Source organism: Brassica napus, chromosome A5 (assembly GCF_020379485.1).
Source record: "Brassica napus cultivar Da-Ae chromosome A5, Da-Ae, whole genome shotgun sequence".
Lineage (NCBI taxonomy): Eukaryota > Viridiplantae > Streptophyta > Magnoliopsida > Brassicales > Brassicaceae > Brassica > Brassica napus.
In genome coordinates this window covers 4,614,227-4,636,395 of record NC_063438.1, presented here as the reverse complement: position 1 = coordinate 4,636,395, position 22,169 = coordinate 4,614,227, and the positions used below count along the sequence as shown (strand labels likewise).

Below are 22,169 nucleotides of genomic sequence, written 5' to 3'. Positions count from 1 at the left end.
AGTATCAGATCATGATCTATCTAGGTGTGTTAATAGTATTAACTTATGTATGTGTTATGTTTTTTTAACACGAGGCTATCAAAATCTATTGAACGACTCAGACTAATCTTCGATATAAAATGCAACTCACATGAATTTTTTTTTCTGAATATTCAAATGAGGCCAAAAGTAGTAAAGTGTAACCCATATCCCCATGGCCACACAAGTAGATTTAGTGCTATATTATATTGCTTCACAATTTAAGTGAATCCATAGTTCTGTCTACTGTAACCTTGACTAATATGACTTACTATAGATTTTTATAAACAAAAATCGTTTTGTCTCGTATTGTAACTACATTAGCTAATATATTAGATTCACCCAGCCTACATATTGCATGATTGGTTTCCGAGACAATTTGACCTAAATTGCTGTATTTATGTTCAAAACGTATAAATGACTTTTCTCCTTACTGATTTTGTTGTTGTTTTGTTATAATGCCTGTTACTAGTTTTGGCAAAAACCTAAGTCAAATCATTGTCGTAGATTAACAAAGAATATTATCGTGCAACACATGCATTCGTGCAACCGAAGCAATCATCAATGTCATGCTTCACCAATATAGAGCTACCCGTTTCTATTTTTGGAAAGCAATTATATATTTAAAGAAAAACCTCTCATTTTTCTCAGCCATTTTTGCATTTGCTACAAACATGGATCTCCTTCCATGGCTCTTACGGTGACTATTCTCAACTCTCTTTTTTCACACAAGTCTCTCATTTTTCGCCTTTCCAACATTGATCTCTAGTCGTTACCATTTCAAGTTTTCTTATTTTGTATTGCAAAAAGCTCGTTAGTTTTTATTTAAATCCTTCCTCTCCCAAAAAAACTTGTTTTTCTCTATCTATTGTCTTTTTATAAGACGACTGAACTTTTGTTCTCAAGACATGATAGAGAGAAACATATTACGTTTCAACAAATATTTCTATTGGTAGCTTCCAATGTATCCATTCTACTGTTTGTTCAAACAATTCAAATATTTTGGCTCGAACAGTTCTGACTTTTTTTCCAAAACTTTGATTGAAAACGATGAGACGCTTTCGGATTGATGTTGGTTGGTTCCAACACATCTTGTTATTCTTCGTTTGTGGCTTGGGGTTTATATCGCTTGCATCATGTTTAGATGGAGATGATTACAGCAAAACAGGGAATCCAAAAGTTCTTGTTCCCGTTACAAACCTGATATATAACCGACTTCAGAGTCTAAAGAATGTCTTAAAGGCTGACATTGATCGGGATTTAGGATATTGCATCAAAAATTTGTAAGTATATATTCTCAAAAAATTGTAAGTATATTCGATATTTAAGCATATACACACATATTTACACATATATTTTACCTATAATTTATTGATATAATTCAGGAAGGACGATTGGGATGAAGCATTTGATTTTGATAAAAATCTAGACTTCTTAAGCAATTGTATCAAGAAAACCGATGGTAAAAAGGAGAACTGTTTTTTTTAAAACATTTATTACGTCAAACATTTTTTTTTTTTTTTGTAACTGGACGTCAAACATTTAAACAATGAAATTTTCATATTCTTGTTTTGCAGGTGACATCACACTTAGACTATGTTCAGCTGCTGAGATAAAATTCTATTTCAGTAGTTTTGTTAGAAGGGATGAAGTAACAACGGTTCATGTAAAACCTAATGTCAACTGCAATTTGGCTAAATGGGTTTCTGGATGCGAACCGGGATGGAGTTGTAATGCAGATGATGATAAAAAGTTTGATATAAAAAATGGAAAAGTTCTTCCATCTAGAACTCGTAAATGCCAACCTTGTTGTGAGGGCTTCTTTTGTCCACAAGGTCTTGCTTGCATGATACGTAAGATATTCATATACATATACATGTTAATGTTATATCAATATTATTACTAAGACTTTAAACTAACATCTTCATTGTTGTTTACTCTTTTGATTTATGTAAATGGAGCGTGTCCACTAGGTGCATATTGCCCACTTGCCAAGCTTAATAAAGCAACAGGAGTTTGCGAGCCGTAAGTTGCTCATTCATTAGGTTAATTTACTACTTTTATTAAAAATAGTATTGCATGGTTGATTAAAGAGTTTTTCATTGCAGATATAATTACCAAATTCCTCCTGGAAAGTTAAACCACACATGTGGTTCTGCAGATAGTTGGGCTGATGCTGAGAGTAGTGGTGATATGTTTTGTTCTCCAGGTTCATATTGCCCAACGACGATTAGAAAGGTCACTTGTGGTAGTGGGTATTGATTCTTTTATCTCACAACTTATGCTTCGATTGATTTGTTCATATATGAAATATTCCTAAAATTTGTTACGTTAAAAATGTAATAACAACACGCACATAGTTTTCCTTTTATATACATAGTTAATGATCTGATCAAACATTTTCATGTGTTATTCAGACATTACTGCAGACAAGGTTCTACTTCACAAAAACGTAAGTTTCTAAAAACCAGAGAAAATTATTTTTTATTATAAACATATGAAGTTTATATAATTATTTATCTTTTCTTGGTATTTTAGCATGCTTCAAGCTCGCAACTTGTAATCCAAATACTGCAAACCAAAATATTCATGCATATGGAGCCATCTTAATCGTAAGTTAGTTGATGAGAAGAAAGTAAACTATATATATTACATTATTATTTATTTTTCCATGTTTAAATTAGAGTTTCTTTATTTATTGTTTATGTAGGCGTCACTAAGTCTTCTTATGATCATGATTTACAACTGCTCCGATCAAGTTCTTGCCACTCGAGAAAAGAGACAAGCCAAATCTAGAGAAGCAGCAGCGAGGCACGCAAAAGAAACAACACAAGCTCGAGAAAGGTGGAAAAGTGCAAGAGATGCTGCCAAAAACCCTAAGATGGGATTAACTGCACAACTATCTCAAACATTTTCTCGCATGACATCTAAGAAAGATACACCTGATAAAGCATCTGGAAAGTCCAAGGACAAGAAAAAAGGACCGAGTAACTTGACCAAGATGATGAAATCAATGGAAGACAACTCGAGTAACCATGAAGGGTTTAATGTTGGAACTGGAGGTAGTAAGCCTGGGAAGAAGCCTCAAGCTCCAAAGGGTAAACAGCTTCATACTCAGAGTCAGATCTTTAAGTACGCGTATGGTCAAATAGAGAAGGAGAAAGCTATGGAGCAAAACAACCAGAACTTGACATTCTCAGGAGTTATCTCCATGGCCCAAGACACTGAGATTAGGTCTAGGCCTGTGATAGAGGTTGCGTTTAAGGATTTAACTCTTACTTTGAAGGGTAAACATAAGCAGATATTGAGATCTGTTACCGGAAAGATCATGCCTGGCCGTGTTTCCGCAGTAATGGGTCCATCAGGAGCTGGAAAAACTACATTTCTTTCTGCCTTGGCAGGAAAGTCAACCGGATGTACTAGGGCTGGTCTAATCCTCATAAATGGTAAAAATGAATCTATAAACTCATACAAGAAGATTACTGGATTTGTACCACAAGATGATGTTGTCCATGGAAATCTTACCGTCGAGGAGAACCTTCGTTTTAGTGCAAGATGCAGGTATGTCTTAGAAGTTAGAACTAGCTTTTATACTAGAATACATGCTGCATAATGTTCTATTGATTCTGGAAGTGAATTAAATTTCAATGCACCAGTAAGAGACCGCATTAATTCATTAAATGTGACTTAAATCTTTAAGTGTTATTGTTTTCTTTGTGCTTGATTAGCGTTGTTCACATATGTTTCTTTTACATGCAGGCTGAGTGCTTATATGCCAAAAGCAGAAAAGGTGTTGATCATTGAAAGAGTGATTGAAAGCTTAGGACTACAACATGTAAGAGACTCATTGGTTGGCACGGTAGAAAAAAGAGGAATCTCCGGAGGACAAAGGAAACGAGTGAACGTTGGTGTTGAAATGGTCATGGAACCTTCTCTACTGATATTAGATGAACCTACCACAGGTTTAGATAGTGCATCTTCTCAGTTGCTACTTAGAGCACTTCGACGTGAAGCAGTTGAAGGGGTCAACATTTGCATGGTCGTGCATCAACCCAGGTACGATATATATGTCCATAATGTATTAGTATTTTCGTTTTAACGTTATAATCACAATGTAAATAACGAGTTCTTTTTTTTTGTTTTATCAGTTATACGATGTACAAAATGTTCGATGACATGATATTACTAGCAAAAGGTGGTCTTACCGCGTACCATGGATCTGTCAAAAAAATCGAAGAGTATTTTGCTGGAATAGGTATCACGGTTCCTGATCGTGTTAATCCTCCTGATCATTATATAGATATTCTTGAAGGCATCGTGAAACCAAATAGTGATATCACTATAGAACAACTTCCTGTGAGATGGATGCTTCACAATGGTTATCCAGTACCACATGATATGTTAAAGTTATGTGATGGACTCCCATCATCATCTGGATCAGCTCAAAATGATTCCACTGACAATTCTTTCAGTAATGATCTATGGCAAGATGTTAAAACCAATGTGGAGATACAAAAAGATCAGCTACAAGACAATTACTCCAATTCTCAAGACAATTCTAATCGAGTAACTCCTACTGTAGGTCGACAGTATAGATATTTTATGGGAAGGTATGGTTTTTATAGACTTCGATAGAATGAAAAAAACTAGTAGTGTTCATCATGTGTACATTAAAGTTTTGTTTATATGTTTCAGGATTGGGAAACAAAGACTTAGAGAAGCAAGACTACAAGCCCTAGATTTGCTAATATTACTAGTTGCAGGAGCTTGTTTAGGAACTCTTGCGAAGGTGAATGATGAGACGATTAATTCACTTGGCTACACATACACGATTATAGCAGTCTGTAAGTTGTAAAAGTACACAAATATTGATTTGTATTCATCAGAACTTGCAATAGTTTTGGAAAATTAACCAAGCTTTATTTTTCTTGTAGCTCTTTTGTGTAAGATTTCAGCGCTGAGATCATTCTCTGTAGATAAAATACAATATTGGAGAGAAAGTGCCGCTGGAATCAGCAGCTTGGCACATTTTATGGCCAAAGACACAATGGATCATCTGAACACAATTATCAAACCTTTAGTGTACTTGTCCATGTTCTACTTCTTCAACAATCCGAGATCTAGTTTCGAGGACAATTATATTGTGCTAGTGTGTTTGGTCTACTGCGTAACGGGCATGGCTTATGTATTTGCCATATTATACAGTGCTAGTGCTGCCCAATTGGTTTGTCCTCACTTTCTAATAACTTATTGAAGTTTCACAACCAAATATTTTACTAACCATATCATATTTGTCTTGCAGATGTCGGTGTTAGTACCTGTTGTATTGACTCTCATCGCGAATCAAGATAGAGATAGCATTGTTCTTAAGTATCTTGGAAGCTTCTGTTACCCTAAATGGACTCTTGAAGCTTTTGTCCTTTCCAATGCTCAAAGGTATAGTTTTAGATTTGTCTTCATCACATAGTATCATTCAAAATTCATAAGAAGATATTAACCTAACATTTTTACCAAAAAAAAAAAAAATCACAAGATTTTGATTTTGGGTTATTTGGTTGGTTTAGGTACTCTGGAGTGTGGGTGGTGACTAGATGCAGCTCGTTGTCTCAATACGGATATGATCTTAGTGATTGGCTCTTATGTCTCATTGTCCTCGTTCTCATGGGTGTTATATGCCGATTCATAGCTTATTTCTGCATGGTTACCTTCAAGAAACTGTAACCTATAATATTCCCTGTTGTTGAAGCCCCCTGTGATTAAAAAGCGTACATATTGTATAAAATCATGTAACAAAGTTCTATTTTTGATAAATTATATGAAATTAAATCAGATAATATAAGTAGTTTATTGAATTTAAAAAAATAGATTTCCAATTATATTCTGTTACAAGTTACAACAGACTTCCAATTTGTAAAGGGATTTCAGCAAATAAATCAGTCAGCACAAAAAAAGGAAAAAAATGGTTAACCTGTAATACATCTCTATCGTCAGCGTATAAATTTTTGAACCCATATACATCTCTATAGAATCAACCTGTAATACATCTCTATCGTCAGCGTATAAATTTTTGAACCCATATAAATCGTCCAAGCCCACTCCGAAGTCTCTTATGACAAGAGGAAAACGGCAAGGAGTGTTATTTTGTAAATTAAAGCGGTACCGTATCAGTTTAGTTTGCGATCCCTGAACTGAAACGGCAAGAGTGTTGGTGGTAAAAGGATAAGGGGGTCAAATTAACGGCGTTCAAAGGAATCCGTATACGTTGATGAAGACTAGCTTCCCATAACTAATAAGTGTTTTTTTGGTAAAGTTTAGATTTTTGTTTGTGATAGATCGCAATGTATGTATGGTCTTGTTGAAGCTGTATGATTCTGTTTGTTGATCATCAGATGGTGTTGTTCATGGTTCTTCAAGAAGCCAAAGTACTTCAAGAAGAAGAGGAGTTGATATTGATAGTCCTTCATAGTAAAGTCAAGATCTACACCAAATAGCTTTGAATGTTTAAGCTATCTTTAGATATCAAACATATCTGCTTGGATAGTCCTTCATTTCCTTATGTGCTCTTTATCCTCCAATGAGAATAATCCATCAAACAGTAGCAACACAGCCACAATAGGCTTGTTTTTGTCTGAACATAAAATGATTTCTTGCAGTGTCAATGTCTACTTTTAGTCTACTGGTACCTTTGGCCTATGTGTAAAGCATTTGGCAAATATTAGGTTCAAGTCCTTGTGCAACAAGAGTAAGTGAATAACAATAGTTTTTTTTTTGTGTGTTGGTTTTGTTGCCCCCAGACAAAAAGAATATAACGAATTTACTATTTCTTGACAGAAGAATCTCATTAATTGAATGAAGCATCATCCTTAATTTAAAGTCTTATTTGTATACAGTAGTTTTAGATACCTAAATACAGACAGAACATTTTCTTAATGATACTGGGTCCGTATTTAAACAAAAGACCCCCCAAGGCTGGAACCATCAGATTCAAAAGTCCAAGTTTAGATATCTTGTTTTTTTAGAATGACCCTTTAATAATGCAAATTTTAGTTTATTTAGATTAATTTACGTACTAATTAATGTTCTTGAATTGATTGTATAAGTGATGATGCAATAGCAAAACCTTATAGGAGATAGTAGATAAGTAAAACTAACTTATTAAACATTGCTTGATTACTGTGAATTGAATCATGAGTTACATACCATTCATGAATCAAAGGCTCTTTTTATGTAACACTGTATCTGTATATAACAGCAAACACTCTCACTACCTTCTTCCGGTCAATTCGATGGGGCAGGATGTTCTGCTTGCTTGAATCCAGTCACCATCCAATATAATAACAATGTCTGTATTTTGCAAGTTTAAACCAAAGACCACCGGCAATGCACGTGTGCTCAGAACAACAATGAAGAGTTGTGTGACTTTTGATGAAAAACAATTTTTTTGGTTTTTCGATATTTTTTTTTTGTTGCTGATTTTTTGGTTTTATTACCGGTCTAAATGCCTCTTGAATATATAATCAATCCAATCAGAATACACATCCGGTTCATGGTTAAACCTGGTCTGAGAAGTGAGAACCCAGCAATACATTGGTTAATTAATCTAAACTTTTGCCTGTTTCTATTTTGAATGGTAATAAAGCTAGTGAATAAAAAAATTTGCATACCACTTTTGGCCATGCAAATAGAAACCAAAACGTTATAATAACTATAATTTTTAAGATTTAAGTACATTGTAAAATGAAGTCCAGACGTTTTTAAATATACATATATACACTAAAATTTGCTAAACTAATAATTTTATACTATAAAATCTAATTGAACTCTAAGGCATTTCTACATGTAACATGTTCTATGGCCAGATATTTTCTCTCTTACAAGAAAGTGAGAAGAGAGACAAGTATAGATAAACAGCATAAGTGCACATGCACGCAATAAATTAAAGGCAGAAGAATCCAGCTTAGTTTTAGAATAGCAGTCGTTGTTACTCAATTTGACAGACTCAAACCAACTTCACAAAACACACACACAACACAAACATTACAGATGGATAGATTTGAGAAAGACATTTTGGAAGAGAAATGGTGTAACAATGAGGTTCTCTCACTCAGTTAGAAGGAAACATATTTGGGATGAGTTCTTAAGGGGGATGAACCTTAATCAATGATACTCTCTTTCTCTCGTATTATGGACCACTCCAACATTGACATCTCCATCTATGTAACCTCCCAAGAGACAATAAGGTTTTCATCATGCCCATCTCTATCTTGTGAACTACATTTCTCCCCGTCTACTTGTACCGTCCTATCTAACCCCTTTTCATCTGTAAAAAATAAAAAAATTTCACCTTTTCAAGTAAGTTTTTACCAAATATGATCAAAGCATTATACAGCAAATGCTGATCATACTTAGCCAACATCATTGCAGGATTCTATGTTAGTCCATGTTTAGAGAATTTAAGAAGTCACTTGAGCTGCTTAGATCCAACACAGCTGTAGGAAAAGTCAAGAAGACAAACATTTCTGCAGATCAAAACTGAATTAATATTTTAGAATATCCAATGCATGAATCATATATAAACCAGGGTCACACTCTCTCCAAGAATATGTAAACCCATACTGGACATTGTCCTTCAGATCTTATCTCTCCATCTCTACTCTTACTGTCTTGTGGGGTCTTAATCCCCCAACTCCCCAAGAACTCTGACAACAATCTGAACTAAGCAAGAAAATAGAGCAATACTTTAATGCACATCTAACCATAGAGTGTGTGTTCGTACAGTTTCGTATGAAGTTGCTACTTTATAAGCAAAAAAAAACAGAACCGCACGATTCAAGTATTGTATTACTTAAAAGTTGCCCCATCTCACCCCTCTGGCTAACTGTCATGTCCAAACATTTATTATGGAGCTTTGATATTTCTACTTCGGCTATATATATATAAACCAGTTCACCTAGCTAGTACTCTCATCACAACACTCTACTCTATAACTTGTGTATTAATCTTCTCCTCCTACTAAGATGAAGAGCAAATTCATCAAGTCTTGTGAAAAGAAACTCAAAGTAATGACAAGCAAAGTCACAACACCTTGTACGTTTTGCGAGACATGCTGCCAAAGATTTTGCTTGGCGTTCAAGAAGGAAGCTCAGACGATACCAAAAGATGTCCCTAAGGGACACTTGGTTGTCTATGTGGGTGAGGAATCAAGGAGGTTTGTTATAAAGATCACCTTGCTTACACACCCACTCTTCAAGGCATTGCTGGATCAAGCACAAGATGCTTACGGTTTCAGTAGTGCTGACTCCAGACTATGGATTCCTTGCGATGTGAGTACCTTCCTCAATGTTGTCCGTTGCGCCGGTGCTCCACAGGACCAGAGCAACTGCATGTGTATCTAGGAAGGTTCTTGTACAGAGGACTCAGAACATTCATTGGATAATGCTAAGCTATCAGAGTAATGTAAAACTTTTTGTATTGAATGTGTCATTAAATTTCAGTGTGAACATTGTTATTAGCTAAATGGTAAGCAGTAAATACGATTAAAGTTCTCTATTAGGCTTCTTTACCTCCAAAGATATAATGAAGCCACTAAAGCTAGAGCCAGTTAACAGAGGACACTAAAACATGAAAAACGACTAAAAAAACACACACAAGAGCTAACATTACTGCAACCGATTCCCAATTGCGTCTATCCAAAGAATGCATAAACAGAAATAAAGATCAAAACGGCTGGGACAAATAGGTCACAAGATAGGTACAATTGACATCAACAACTGCAGCAAGATATATACAAAAGAGACACACTCTTGCAAATGAGTATACACAGTAGTCGTATAATGCTTCCTCTCTTTCACAGCTCACAGCCTTACATACATCAAATTGTTGGCAATCACATGAATCAACTGCAACTCTCAAAACCAAAGGAGGCACAGAGATGTAGCCATTGGCATTGACTCCTTCGAAAAACTGAAAGCTTATTCTACAGAGAACCAATCCATTATCATCTTATCCCATCAACCATATTCTCCATCTCTCTCCTCCCAAACCTCCTACCTTCCGCATTTGCATCTTTACACCTAACCGCTAAGTAAAACACTAACCAAACCGCCATGAAGTAAACCTCCAACGCGGACTGAACCACAGAAGCAAACCCTTTCCCCACAACACGAACCAACGCCCATCTGAAGAAAGACCCACACAGAATCGCCTCAAGACACTTGATCTGCACAGCCTGGTGCAACAAAAGAGACATCAAGTAAACCCCTTCCTTCACAATCTCCCTCCCCCTCATCCTCGGATCCACAACGGCGACAAAAGCATCAAGCGCCAACACCAAACCAACAAGCGTATCAGTTAAAAACCAAGCGAACAAGAACCCAGAGACCTCCTTCTCAAACCCTCGGATCCACGGCGGCATAACCGTGAAAGGCATCAGCTTTAGCCTCACGAAGAGACGAAAAAACGAGGACTGATCCTCCACCTCGCCAAAGTACCATAACCCAAGAAGCTGCGTCAACGCGTCTCTCACCGCCCACCTCATCAAAACGAAGCCAGTGACTCTCTTAAACCCTAATCTCGAACCACTCCACACAGAGTCGACGAAAGAAGGAAACCTACCGAGCAAATCGTTGACTACAGTAACAAACGTAATCGCTAACACCAAAGAGTACACTGTGGTGAACCCTAGAATCACCCACCCGTAGGCGGCGGATAAGAAGGTCACTAAATAAAACAGAGCCGCCGCGTCGCCGCCGCCGAGGTCTAGCCCTTTGAGGAAGAGTTTCAGATCCACGAAGCTATCATCAAAGTCTTGGTCTTTCTTGTCGCTCTGGGGTTCTTGATCGTGCCCAGATGCGTCTTCTTCTTGATCTTTGAGGGAGAAGCCGGAGCGGATGATCTGAGGTAAGGAGAGGCCGTTGTCGCCGATGGGGCGGTGGAAGCCGGGAATGCGATCGAATCCGGAGAGGATTAAGGTCGTGGCGTTGAGGGGAGAGCGAAAGGGGGAGCCTTGGAGGGATCGGCGGGAGGGATCGTGCTCGTCGGTGGAGAAGAAGTCGTCGTCTAAGGTGCCGAGGCGCGTGAGCTGGAGGAAGGGAGCGCGTGGATGAGGGTGATGATGAGGGCGCGTGGGGGAGTTGGGGAGGCGGGAGAGGAGGGAGCGGAGGGAAGGGTCGGTGTCGACGAAGGAGGTGAGGAGGAGGGAGAAGTGGTCGAGGAGGGAGTGGAAGGAGAAGAGGAGGAACGTTAGGAAGATGAAAGTGAGGGGGTGCGAGGAGAAGGATGCGGTGGTTTGGCGGAGGAGCTGGGAGGTTGTGCGGAGGCGGTTCAGCCGCGCGTGGTGGTGGTGGTGATCGGACATGTCGGTGTTGTTTTACTATTCGCTCCCGCGACTTTGGGTAGATCGAAACAGAGAGAGAGAGGAGAGGAGAGATTTTGTGTAACGCATCCTAATCTCTATTGTTGGTAACGACTCTGATGGGCTATATATGGGCTTTAGATTGGGCCTTATCTAATCTCATATATAGTTGTGGAAGTATCTATAAGAAGTATCTATTCAGTGGCCTCTCATGGGTGTTGATGAGTGTATATTTCAGCATTTCAACATTCATGCATTTAGGATGGATTATCAAGATATGATTAAGATGAATTACTAGCATACTTTTTCAGCATAGCTTAAAGAGTGTATGCGATTATGAAAGTGTGCTTTTATCCTTCTTTATCTCATGCATCTCTCGGAATGTTATCTTTTTCTAGATGATTCTTTGGCTAAGATTACTAGATTCGGTCATAAGACATTGTTTATATTGATTGTTTTACTGTGCGGTGTACTTCTCAACTACATTTCAACTACATTTTATGTTTGAATTTTATGCAAAAGAAGAAAAAAATTGTTTAGAAGTTCAAAAAAAAAGTTGTATAATACAAGTTTCGTTGACTTTTTTTATCAAATGAGTATTGTAAGAGCAATTTTAACGGTAAAATATACAAGATGAGGTTCTTGTCAGATTTAAAATTATATGTTAATACTCCTTATTCTTTTGATTAAAGTTTATTATCTTTTTAATAATTTAACTAGTTAGAATTTAGAACATTACATGTGGCATGCAAGAGGTCCGGTAAACATCTCATTTTAGATACAAAGTCTATCTACTCCTATTTTTGTTAATTTTTTATTTTTATAAAATTTGAAAACTCCACTTACATACTGATGTTAGACATGCTCTAACAAACCAAAAACGTACAAAATTAAAAGAAAAACAAGGCAACAATGTAAACATCAACCAAGAAGTTGAATGTCAAATCACTCCTAATTTATGTCCACCTAATTTTTTGGTACTTTGGAGGACCCATCTTCATAATGTGATTGTCTTCAAAATATCAGGTTTGGTGTTCCACATAAACTTGTACCAGAACACAAGTGAAATGGGAGGGCTCTACACAGCTTACAAGAACGTCCACTTAGTGGGATCATCACTATCTTTGATGTGGTTGTAGAGAGTTGCAAGACCCTTCTTTCGTGGATAGTCTACCAGCCACCAAAGTTCCAGCCACAATCTTTGTGTGGCTCTCAAAGAAGCTTCAAGCCTAATTGACCCAAAATTAGGAAACACAAAAACCAATAAGAAAAAAATAAAAAATAAAACTAATGAAATGTCCAGATGTCTCGTTTTTCTCATAGATGTTCTCCTCATTTTGGTAATTAGAAAAACACCATGTTAGTTGAATTTATGTTTTATTATCTTTTACATTATTGCTACATGTCTCCCTCCCACACGAAAATAGTAACACGTCAAACAATAATAAACCTACTTAAGAATACACTCCTATTAAGGGGGTAATACAGAGTAAATGCAAGTTGGATCAAAGGGACAGACCTAACATGCACAAACATAATCTACTCTTGTTACTATAATTCAATACAGTATGGATTAAGGTAACTCAGTATGATAGATTATAATATAGAGTTGAAAAGCATTGTTCTAGTTCTTTTATTGCCACACTATCAACTATCTGGTACGAAAGGAATGGAAGGCGGCATGGAGAGAAGGCTAATTCCCCTGCAGCTCTGATTAAACAGATCGACAAGCTGGTCAGGAACCGTATCTCAAGTTTAAGAATGATGGAAGATCGAAAGTATACAAAAGCCATGGAGATATAGTTCTCCTTTTGATGATCTATTTTTCTTTTTGGATTCTAAGTTTAAGTCTTATTTTTTTAAAACACTCAGGTAAAGTCACAGTCACTGTACAAATGTTTTTTTGAATAAATTTAATATTATTTCAAAAAATATTATAACAATTGTCTGCCTATGTTATATAGTCCATATACCGAAGAAGATTATATCATTCCACATTTTGTAACAAGAAAACTGTTCATTTGAGAACTTACAATGAGTTTTATAAAACAACTTTGGAATTAGACAAATAAATAGGACTTCACAGAGTATCACTTAGTACAAATTATTCAGATATTTAAAGGAAAAAAAAAAGAACTTTTGTAGTAAAAAAACAGAGGACTTCCTCTTAGCAGATTGGAATGGGAGCTCCGTTCCACTCACTGAGACACTCCATCAACGGATCAATGATCTTCCCTTCACATATCGCCGTGAAAACCTTATCAAACTCTTCTCCCGGCGACGTCACCTTCTCTCCGGTCAAAAGCTCTGTTCCAAGCTCCTCCCTCACGAACCTATACAAAGGATACGACCTACACTCCTTGATCCGGTTCGGTATAGCAGATGTCCCGTTATCGTACGCCACTCTAGCTGCCTCCACTTCATCAGGAAGCACCGCCTTGAGCTCCTCCTCGAAAGCACCAATCTTGTGGAAGATCGAAGTCATAGCGTTCTTCTCACTCTCACCGTTGACCAAAGCATGGTCAACGATAACTTGCCTTAGCTTCTGGATCAACGGGTACGTAGCGCTGCATGGATCGTCCGCGTACGTGTAGACTTGTTCACGGTCAACGACTTTGAGTAAATCTTTCTCGCAGAAGCGAGATGGGTGAAGCTCACCGTTGACTCCAGTGGTTAGAACTTTCTTAGCCACTTGAGAGACGGTGTTCTTCACGGTTTGTTTTAGATTCTCCTCCAAGTGTCTTAGATCCACAGCTTGGCAGATTGCGACAAGGAACGTTGTCGACATGAGTTTGAGTATGTCAACAGCTTCTGCCGTCTTGCGAGACGAGATTAGTCCTAAAGAGTTCACGTCTTGGTTGTGTTGCTCCGCGGATTGAACATGGGTTGTAACTGGATTGGCTAAGTACTGAAGCTCTGAGCAGTAGGAAGCCATAGCGATCTCCGCTCCTTTGAAACCGTAGTCCAAACTAGGGTTCCTCGAAGCGGTTAGGTTAGAAGGAAGACCGTTGTTGTAGAAGTCGTTGACGAGCTCGGAGAACTGAGCGAACATGAGCTTCCCTATCGATGCTATAGCGAGACGCGTGTTGTCCATGGAGACACCGATGGGTGTTCCCTGGAAGTTACCTCCGTGAATCGCCTTGTTTCTTGAAACGTCGATCAAAGGGTTGTCGTTGACGGAGTTAATCTCACGCTCGATGGACTTGGTGGCGTAACGGATCACTTCTATCTGAGGACCTAGCCATTGAGGTGACGTGCGGAGCGCGTAACGGTCTTGTTTAGGTTTTTGTAACGGATCCATCTCGTGTAGCTTCTGAGCTAGCTTCATGTACGAGCTCCCGTCGAGGATGTGCTCCATTATCGCCGCGGCTTCGATCTGACCTGGGTGGTGTTTCAGCCTGTGGGTTAAGTGGTCGGTGAACTCCGGCTTGCCGCTCATCACCTCGGCGAAGACAGCTGAGAGAACCTCTGCCAGGACCGAGAGGACGTTCGTCTCGAAGAGCACCATCGAGGCCATGCCGGAGCCAACGGCAGTGCCGTTGACTAGGGCGAGACCTTCCTTGGGCTGCAAGTCAAAGAATCCGGAGGGGATTCCAGCCTTCTTGAAGGCTTCCTCTGCGTTCAAGGCTTCGCCGTTGGGACCGGTGGCTTTGGAGTTGGGACGGCCGGTGAGGAGGCCGGCGATGTAGGAGAGGGGGACGAGGTCTCCGGAGGCGGTGATGGTGCCGCGGAGAGGGAGGGAAGGAGTGATGTTGGTGTTGAGGAAGCTGGTTATGGCCTCGAGGATCTCGAAGCGGATGCCGGAGTATCCTTGGAGGAGAGTGTTGATGCGTACGAGCATGGCGGCTCTCGTGGCGGAGTGTGGTAGTGTGTGGCATGTTTCTTTCGTGCTGCCGAATATTCCGGCGTTCAGGAATCTGAAAACCAACAAAAACATTTGAGTTGCGTGTGGGTTAAGTTACCTGATTTAATTCATCAAGTTTAATTAAAAATAATAATAATTACCCCAAAAGAAACAATAAAGACTAAAAGAAGTTGTTTCCGGTGATTTTAATAATTTGAAATTTATTATTAAAGGTTGTTATTTTATTTAACTATACATATATATTCTTATTAAATAATATTTTGAAATCTAGTTAATTGGAGTATGTATATATTAAATTTAATGAAATCTTTTCATAAATTCATTATTGAAATTTATGTTAATTTACTAAAAGTATACATATATATTCTCATTAAATAATATTTTAAAATCTATTTAATTGGAGTATATTAATGTAAAGAAATCTTTTCATCGTTACCCAAAGCTTCTGATAATTTAATTAAGTATTTATATATATATATATATGTTAAATAATATTTTAAATCAAGTTAATTGCAATATATACACAATAATCTTAAGAATCTTTCATATATATAAAGAAGATATATCATACCAAATCCAACAATTAATCGCCACGTATCTACCTAAGATACTTACCCTTATATTATTCTAAATTTCCAATTACAGAAACATGCAAAAATATTACAATCCATTAATTACCTTATAAGCTCCTTCTGAAGTGCGACGCCATTTTTGGTTCTACGATGAGAAGTAGCACCAAAACCAGTAGTAACACCATAACTATCAGTGCCTTTGCCCATACTCTCCATCACCCAATCACTGCTCGCCTTCACACCGGCTCTTGCCGTCTCCGACAGCTCCACCTTCACACCATTTCCAACGGTCGAGATCGCTGCTACTTGTCCGATCGTCAGAGTCTCTCCTCCGAGATTCACCACAGGCTTCCTAAACTCCATAACCATTCTCTTCACTTCATCCAAATGGCTCCCTTTCATTTGCTCCGCCGCAGCCCCCCAGTTGAGAGGATCCGCCGCAGCCACCGTGACATTCTTGATCTCTCCGCCGCATAACATAGCGTCGACTTTGTGTGATGATCCGTTAATCTCCATTTGAATATTGAGTTAATTAAATGTAGGAGATTATGGAGGGATCTCTAAGGTGAGAACTGAGAGATGTCGTAATATATATTTTTGTTTGTTTTAGGAGTTTGGTCCTGAGGGAAAAGAGATGAATGAAGGGTGGTTTAAATAGGTGGTAATGTTTGATGGTAGGTAAGCCAAAGAGAGCTAATTATTTTTTATTTATTTTTTTCTGTAGTGACAACATTTCATACATAAAAACAAAAATGGAAATTAGTGAGAAAGGAGTTAGTTGAGAATTAATTATGACCGTTAGATGGAGTGTGGGAGACTTTGGGTGGTGGAGATTATAGTTTGTGGATTTGGTTTAGAGCATTTGTTAGGGTCAGATATGAAAAATAAATCTCTCACTAATAATATATTATCATATATCTTAATATTATTAGATATTGTAATTAATTAAGTTTTGATTTTTTAGTAATAATTAATAATTAAGTTATTTATAAATTGACATATGGAAGAAGAGTATCTCATAATTAAACATCTCATGAATTTCATTTGATTTCTTTTTTTTTCAAAACTAAAAAACTATTTTATTGAAATTACGTACTCTTAAATCGCAAAAAAGAGATTTTCTTAACGCGGTGGTCATTTTTATTTGTTCTCGTCAACATCGCGGTGGTAAAAATGGTCGTGGCTGGTGGCTGACGATAGTTGCATTCCGTGGTTGGTGAGACTGTGAGATTTTTTTTTTTTTTGGGATTAAAGAGTATTTTTTTGGAGTAAAGCGTTTCATTGTGATGGGAGTAGGTGTATAATGTATGAACGTAATTGACTCAATTAACGTCCCCACCATAACACTCTTTCATTTCTTTTATATTTTCTATAATGTTTTTGAAATTTTGGATATTGTTTCAGTTTAATAAGACATTTCAAAGGGTTTTGTTTTCATTTCAATTATCCTGTTGTGTTTTTTTTGTATTCTTTTATTATATGTTTTGTTTTACTAATTTTTATAAACATGTGTATTTTCTATTTTGTTTCAACTAACGAATCACCCAAATGTGTAATGGCATTTTTCAACTTTGTTTCGTTTGTTTTGAGTGACAGTACATGCACTTACATTCAAAATCCAACGAGACAAATAAAACTTAAAGTTTTGTCACTTGTTTAAATGCATCTACACACCAATCATTAGGTAAAAACCTGAAAAAAATCTAAACAAAATATTTTGAACATTGCAATTTGACACATTATAATCATATTATAGACACAATTTTACATCTTTCATTAATTTTGGTTTGGGTATAAAATTTGTGTTTGAGATAATTCTTACGTGGAAAGATTTCCAACAGGAGTCGACTGACGCAACACGCCGTTTGCATGACAAAAGCAATTGCTTTGTGTAAACACAGCCTCCATTATATTTCGTTTGTTACCCTAATGTCAAGTAATTAAAATATATCAACAAGAATATTATAATGAATTTCTTTGTAATTATCATATTGTTTAGAAAGTTCAAATTTTGCGCTATCATCATCACGAGAGTTTTTCTAATGGTCGTGATTTTTTTTAGTTTATAGATCCTTATCAAACCAAGCATGAATACACATGATTAAATGTGTAGACTTGTAGTCGTACAAAATCTTAATTTTAATGTAAATTAATAATACCCGTAGATAGGAGTGTCTTGCATTTTTCAGGGGGTATGATAAAAGATAATAAATGTATCCGTCTATTTGCTAATATATATAAATTCATTATCAATCTCTTTATTTGGTTTATTTTATGAATTATTACTAATCGAAAGCTAAAATTAAAATAGTAATGGACGGACAAAAAGAAAAAAAAAACAAATAAATGGTAGAGATGATATGGGTGGAAGAATTGGTGGGTTGGTATGGCAAGGCGCCTTAACTAAAACACCTGCATGTGCATGCATTTTTTACTTCCATTCTTAGCATCCGAAAGTCTCCATTTTATTAATACACAAATATCTTTACTTTTAGGTTAATTTCGTTTAGAAGTTATTTTATTTTATTAATTTAACTATCTAGGCAGTCTACCAAATTAGCAGTAACGTTAATTTGTTTGAAATAAATGTTTATTGGACACCTAAAAATATTTTGTTGGCGTTAGAAATATATCTCGTTTTCAGCTGTTGTGACTATTTAGGATAAGGTCCAAACGATGCAGGTGGATGTCGGCCAATGTGAAAGGAAACTTATGCAAATATCCGATTTTCGTTTAGTCGATTGATCGGTTTACTCTTTCTCTCTTTCTTACTCTTTTTATACTCCTGCAATTTAGTTATCTCCAACTCTTTGTAAACAATACACTTTTATTTTGTTGTTAAATATAAACAGTATCGTTTCAAAGATTTGAGCGCATCTCATCTTGTTTTGGCCGATAGGTTTAGAATTTTTTCATTTGGTCGGTATAGTTCAGATTTTGAAGAAAATTATATGAATTATCACTTAAGACGTTTATAATGACAAAAGGGATACTGAAAACCGTAGATAAAGTGGTTTAGTTGTGATTCAGGTATATGCATTAATATATACGGCTAGTGCAAAATGTATACAGATCTACCATACCATTAATGTGGTTTAAGTTTTTCCTCACTTCTAGTTCTAAGCGAAAATGAATAATACAAATTAAAGGTTTTATATCTTCGTTTCTGAACACGTATTTAAAGTCTGAACACGACTCTATATGTCTATAAATTGGTGGATCTTATTTTATCCGCCTAGTGGCTAATATAGATAGTACTAGATAGCGTAGGTAACTGGTTTAACATTAACTATAACTGGTTGCCATATGTTAAGCCAACGCCAGGAACTATTAATATAGGTGTCTGAATGATCTTAATTCGTGTATGCGCATTTTCACACCTAGATCTGCCAGCAATAGCTAGTTGGTAGTTAGTTTCTTATGCAAAATACTACGTACTATATCACAAACTATACTTACCTAGCTATTATGTAAGTTACCACAATAAAAAACTTCACAATCTAGCGTATTCGGAGAAAACAATTTAATATGAACGACCAATTAAAAAGCGATTTGCACATTATGACTGACACATTAATATGAAACTAAAACATATGGCTGAGTGAAACTAAAAAATAGTCTTTCACATTAATTTGGAGTATACAAATCGGAAATAGAGCAAAATACTCGTTCAGTTATCCTCCTTGGATCTCATTAAGTAGACCATCATTCCTATGACTCGTTCTCCTACTAAGGGGGATGAACACTTCTTCTGATACTTGCTTTACCACTCCAAGCAGTATCTACTTTTCCTCGTATATGTCCAATATTTAAATTGGAGAAATCCAGCATCTATAGTTCCAGTATCACTTCTAAACCATGATTTTTCATTTCTTAGCTAAAAATGGAAATTCCAACACAATATATCTAATTATAATGTGGAGTAGTACTAATGTTTGCTTTGTAATTCGATGCATGAAAGTCGTGCTGATTTGTTATCTTGTCCTTTCAGCGTAAAAACAAAAGTGTGGGGGAGAAGAAAAAGAAGAATTGTGTGCGCACTTGATAAGAGTTGTTGCCATCACGACTCAACTAACGTTTTAAGATATTTATGATAAATTTTCACACAACAGTAATTTCCTATATATACTTAGTATTTGAAATGTTAGAGAAAAGAAAGATAGGGAAATGTATGTTTAACTACTTTTTATGATTGAGTTCTTGAACTGTTGAGATTTTACCCAGATCATCCGATCAATTTGAAGTCAGAAACCATCTTTTGTTTTTTTGGTCAATTTTGAATTCCCAAACTTTAATCACTAGCTCGCACACTACAAGAAAACATCGGGATACTGAGGGAAAAAATCGTCGGTATGTCGTCGGAATAACGCTATTCCGAGGACATACCGAGGAAAAAAGTCCTCGGAAATAACTCCTCGGAAATTCATAATTCCTCGGAATTCCGTCGGAATTTTCCGACGGAATTCCGAGGAAACAAAATTCCGAGGATACTCCGAGGACACGAAGTTCGTCGGAATGTTCCTCGGAAAATACCGAGGGAATTCCGATGGTCCCATCCTCGGAAGTTTCGACGAAATATTCCTCGGAATGTTTATCGGAAAATACCGAGGAACAAATGTTCCTCGGACTTTTCCGAGGAACTATTTCCCTCAGAAAATTCCGAGGAACGTAAAGTTCGTCGGAAATTGCCGAGGGGAGAATGTTCCTCGGAATTTTCCGAGGAACTCCATTCCCTCGGAATTATGAAAAAATTTATTTTTTTAAAATTTTTTTTTTTTTTAAATTAATTTTATTTTTAAAAATTAAAATTTTTAAAATTTAAAATTAAAATTGAATAAAACATAAAATAAAACATAGTAGATAATATTCAAATTTAAATAAAACATTCAGAGTTTTTGGAAAAAAAAAAAAACTACGGGTCTTGAATGTTCGGGAACGTCTCGTTCGGGTACATCCTCTTCATCATCTCCATCATCTGCTCGTTCAGCCTCTTCTAGGTCTCATAGCCCGCCTGTTGAGCTGCCATCTGAGTCTCCAACGCAGATATCCGATCATCCTTGTCCTTCAGCTGAGCCGTAAGAACTTCTGGATCAACATACGCATGTGGTGCAGAAGAAGGAGCAGCCGACCGGGAGCGACGACCCAAACCGACCAAACGTCCCTTTTTCTTTGGAACCGACTGAAATATAAATAACCAAGTTTAGATAATTTAAATTGATGATAAAATAAAAATCAAGAAATAATTAAATTGAACTTTTTTAAAAAAAAACTTACCGATTCAACGATTTCGTTGATTCGAACCCGAGACAAGTTGGTCGAGGCCGTCGAATCGTCATCATCGGTTTGAAGCTGAGACACTTCGTCATACACCTGAGTTTGGACCAGGTCGACCACGTCCCTCACAAGACCATCATCAATCTGGCCGGTCTTCTTGTTGGTATACGCCCTTTTCATAAGGGCGAGATCATCAACTGGGTGGCCTTCATTTTCTTCCGCCTTGAAAAAAAATAAATTAGACAAACATTAGAAATTTGAAAATGCAAAAAAATAAAATTCTGAAACTTAAATAATTGAAGAAAAAGCGGTTGAGCTTACCATGCGATCCGCCAGAGTGGCAATAGATTGAGCACCCAAGTTATGCTTGTAGATGTCCTTTCCTTTACGGTCGCTCCTGCGGTTGTTGGAGTTGGTGGAAGAAGTTTCTTTCGTCTCTTCTTTATCCCAATGCGCACACAACTCCTTCCAGACCGTGTCGTTCATCGACTTTGGGACCTTTTAATTTAAAAAAAAAAAGTTTAATAATTTTAAAAATAGTTTAATAAATTAAAAATTGTTAATAAATTAAAAACTACCTTGTTTACTTCCCACTTCTTCTTCCACTCGTACATCTGCTTCCCATAGTTGTCCATAACTTTATGGACAAAATGGTGATAGATAGAGAGCGTATCATCGGCATTCCAGTTGAATTCTTGCTGAAATAGTTTAAAAATAGTTTTTAAGCACAAAAATATAATAGTTTAATAATTACAAAAATCATCGTTTTAATAAATAAAAAATAGTTTAATAATTAAAAAAATAATTTAATAATTACAAAAATAAGTTTTAATAATATTTAAAATGTCTAATAAATATAGAAATTAGTTTAATAATTACAAAAATAAGTTTTAATAATATTTAAAATGTCTAATAAATATAGAAAATAGTTTAATAATTACAAAAAATAGTTTTAATAATATAAAAAATATAATTTAAAAATTAGAATACTTACCGCAAACTGCTGAAACCACAGATGCTGCTTCTCGACAGGGAAGTGAGTGAAAGTCGGATGTCCGCTGTCGAGGGCCGAGTACATCATACGGTT

At 36.6% G+C, this 22,169-nt stretch overlaps 4 protein-coding genes across 4 annotated transcripts; 2 read left to right on the top strand and 2 right to left on the bottom strand.

Moving 5' to 3' along the window:
* The first annotated feature begins 882 nt into the window (after positions 1-882).
* Positions 883-5,845, top strand: LOC106423095 (putative white-brown complex homolog protein 30). Its single transcript, XM_013863884.3, has 14 exons — positions 883-1,301; positions 1,404-1,480; positions 1,596-1,871; positions 1,980-2,043; positions 2,127-2,273; positions 2,436-2,470; positions 2,557-2,630; positions 2,729-3,579; positions 3,778-4,074; positions 4,167-4,628; positions 4,714-4,862; positions 4,953-5,242; positions 5,321-5,454; positions 5,583-5,845. Exons 1-14 carry the CDS (start codon positions 1,069-1,071, stop codon positions 5,737-5,739), a joined length of 3,246 nt encoding a protein of 1,081 aa, XP_013719338.2. The 5' UTR covers positions 883-1,068; the 3' UTR covers positions 5,740-5,845.
* Positions 5,846-8,402: 2,557 nt separating this feature from the next.
* LOC106398810 (indole-3-acetic acid-induced protein ARG7-like) lies at positions 8,403-9,567 on the top strand. Its single transcript, XM_013839318.3, has one exon. The coding sequence runs from the start codon at positions 9,036-9,038 to the stop codon at positions 9,411-9,413; it is 378 nt and encodes a 125-aa protein (XP_013694772.2). The 5' UTR covers positions 8,403-9,035; the 3' UTR covers positions 9,414-9,567.
* Positions 9,568-9,697: 130 nt separating this feature from the next.
* LOC106398803 lies at positions 9,698-11,473 on the bottom strand. Its single transcript, XM_013839314.3, has one exon. It carries the CDS (start codon positions 11,372-11,374, stop codon positions 10,016-10,018), a length of 1,359 nt encoding a protein of 452 aa, XP_013694768.2. The 5' UTR covers positions 11,375-11,473; the 3' UTR covers positions 9,698-10,015.
* Positions 11,474-13,341: 1,868 nt separating this feature from the next.
* On the bottom strand, positions 13,342-16,534 carry LOC106398793 (phenylalanine ammonia-lyase 1-like). Its single transcript, XM_013839306.3, has 2 exons — positions 15,915-16,534; positions 13,342-15,288 (listed from the first exon to the last, which is right to left on the bottom strand). Exons 1-2 carry the CDS (start codon positions 16,322-16,324, stop codon positions 13,539-13,541), a joined length of 2,160 nt encoding a protein of 719 aa, XP_013694760.2. The 5' UTR covers positions 16,325-16,534; the 3' UTR covers positions 13,342-13,538.
* Between the last annotated feature and the right edge of the window lie 5,635 nt (positions 16,535-22,169).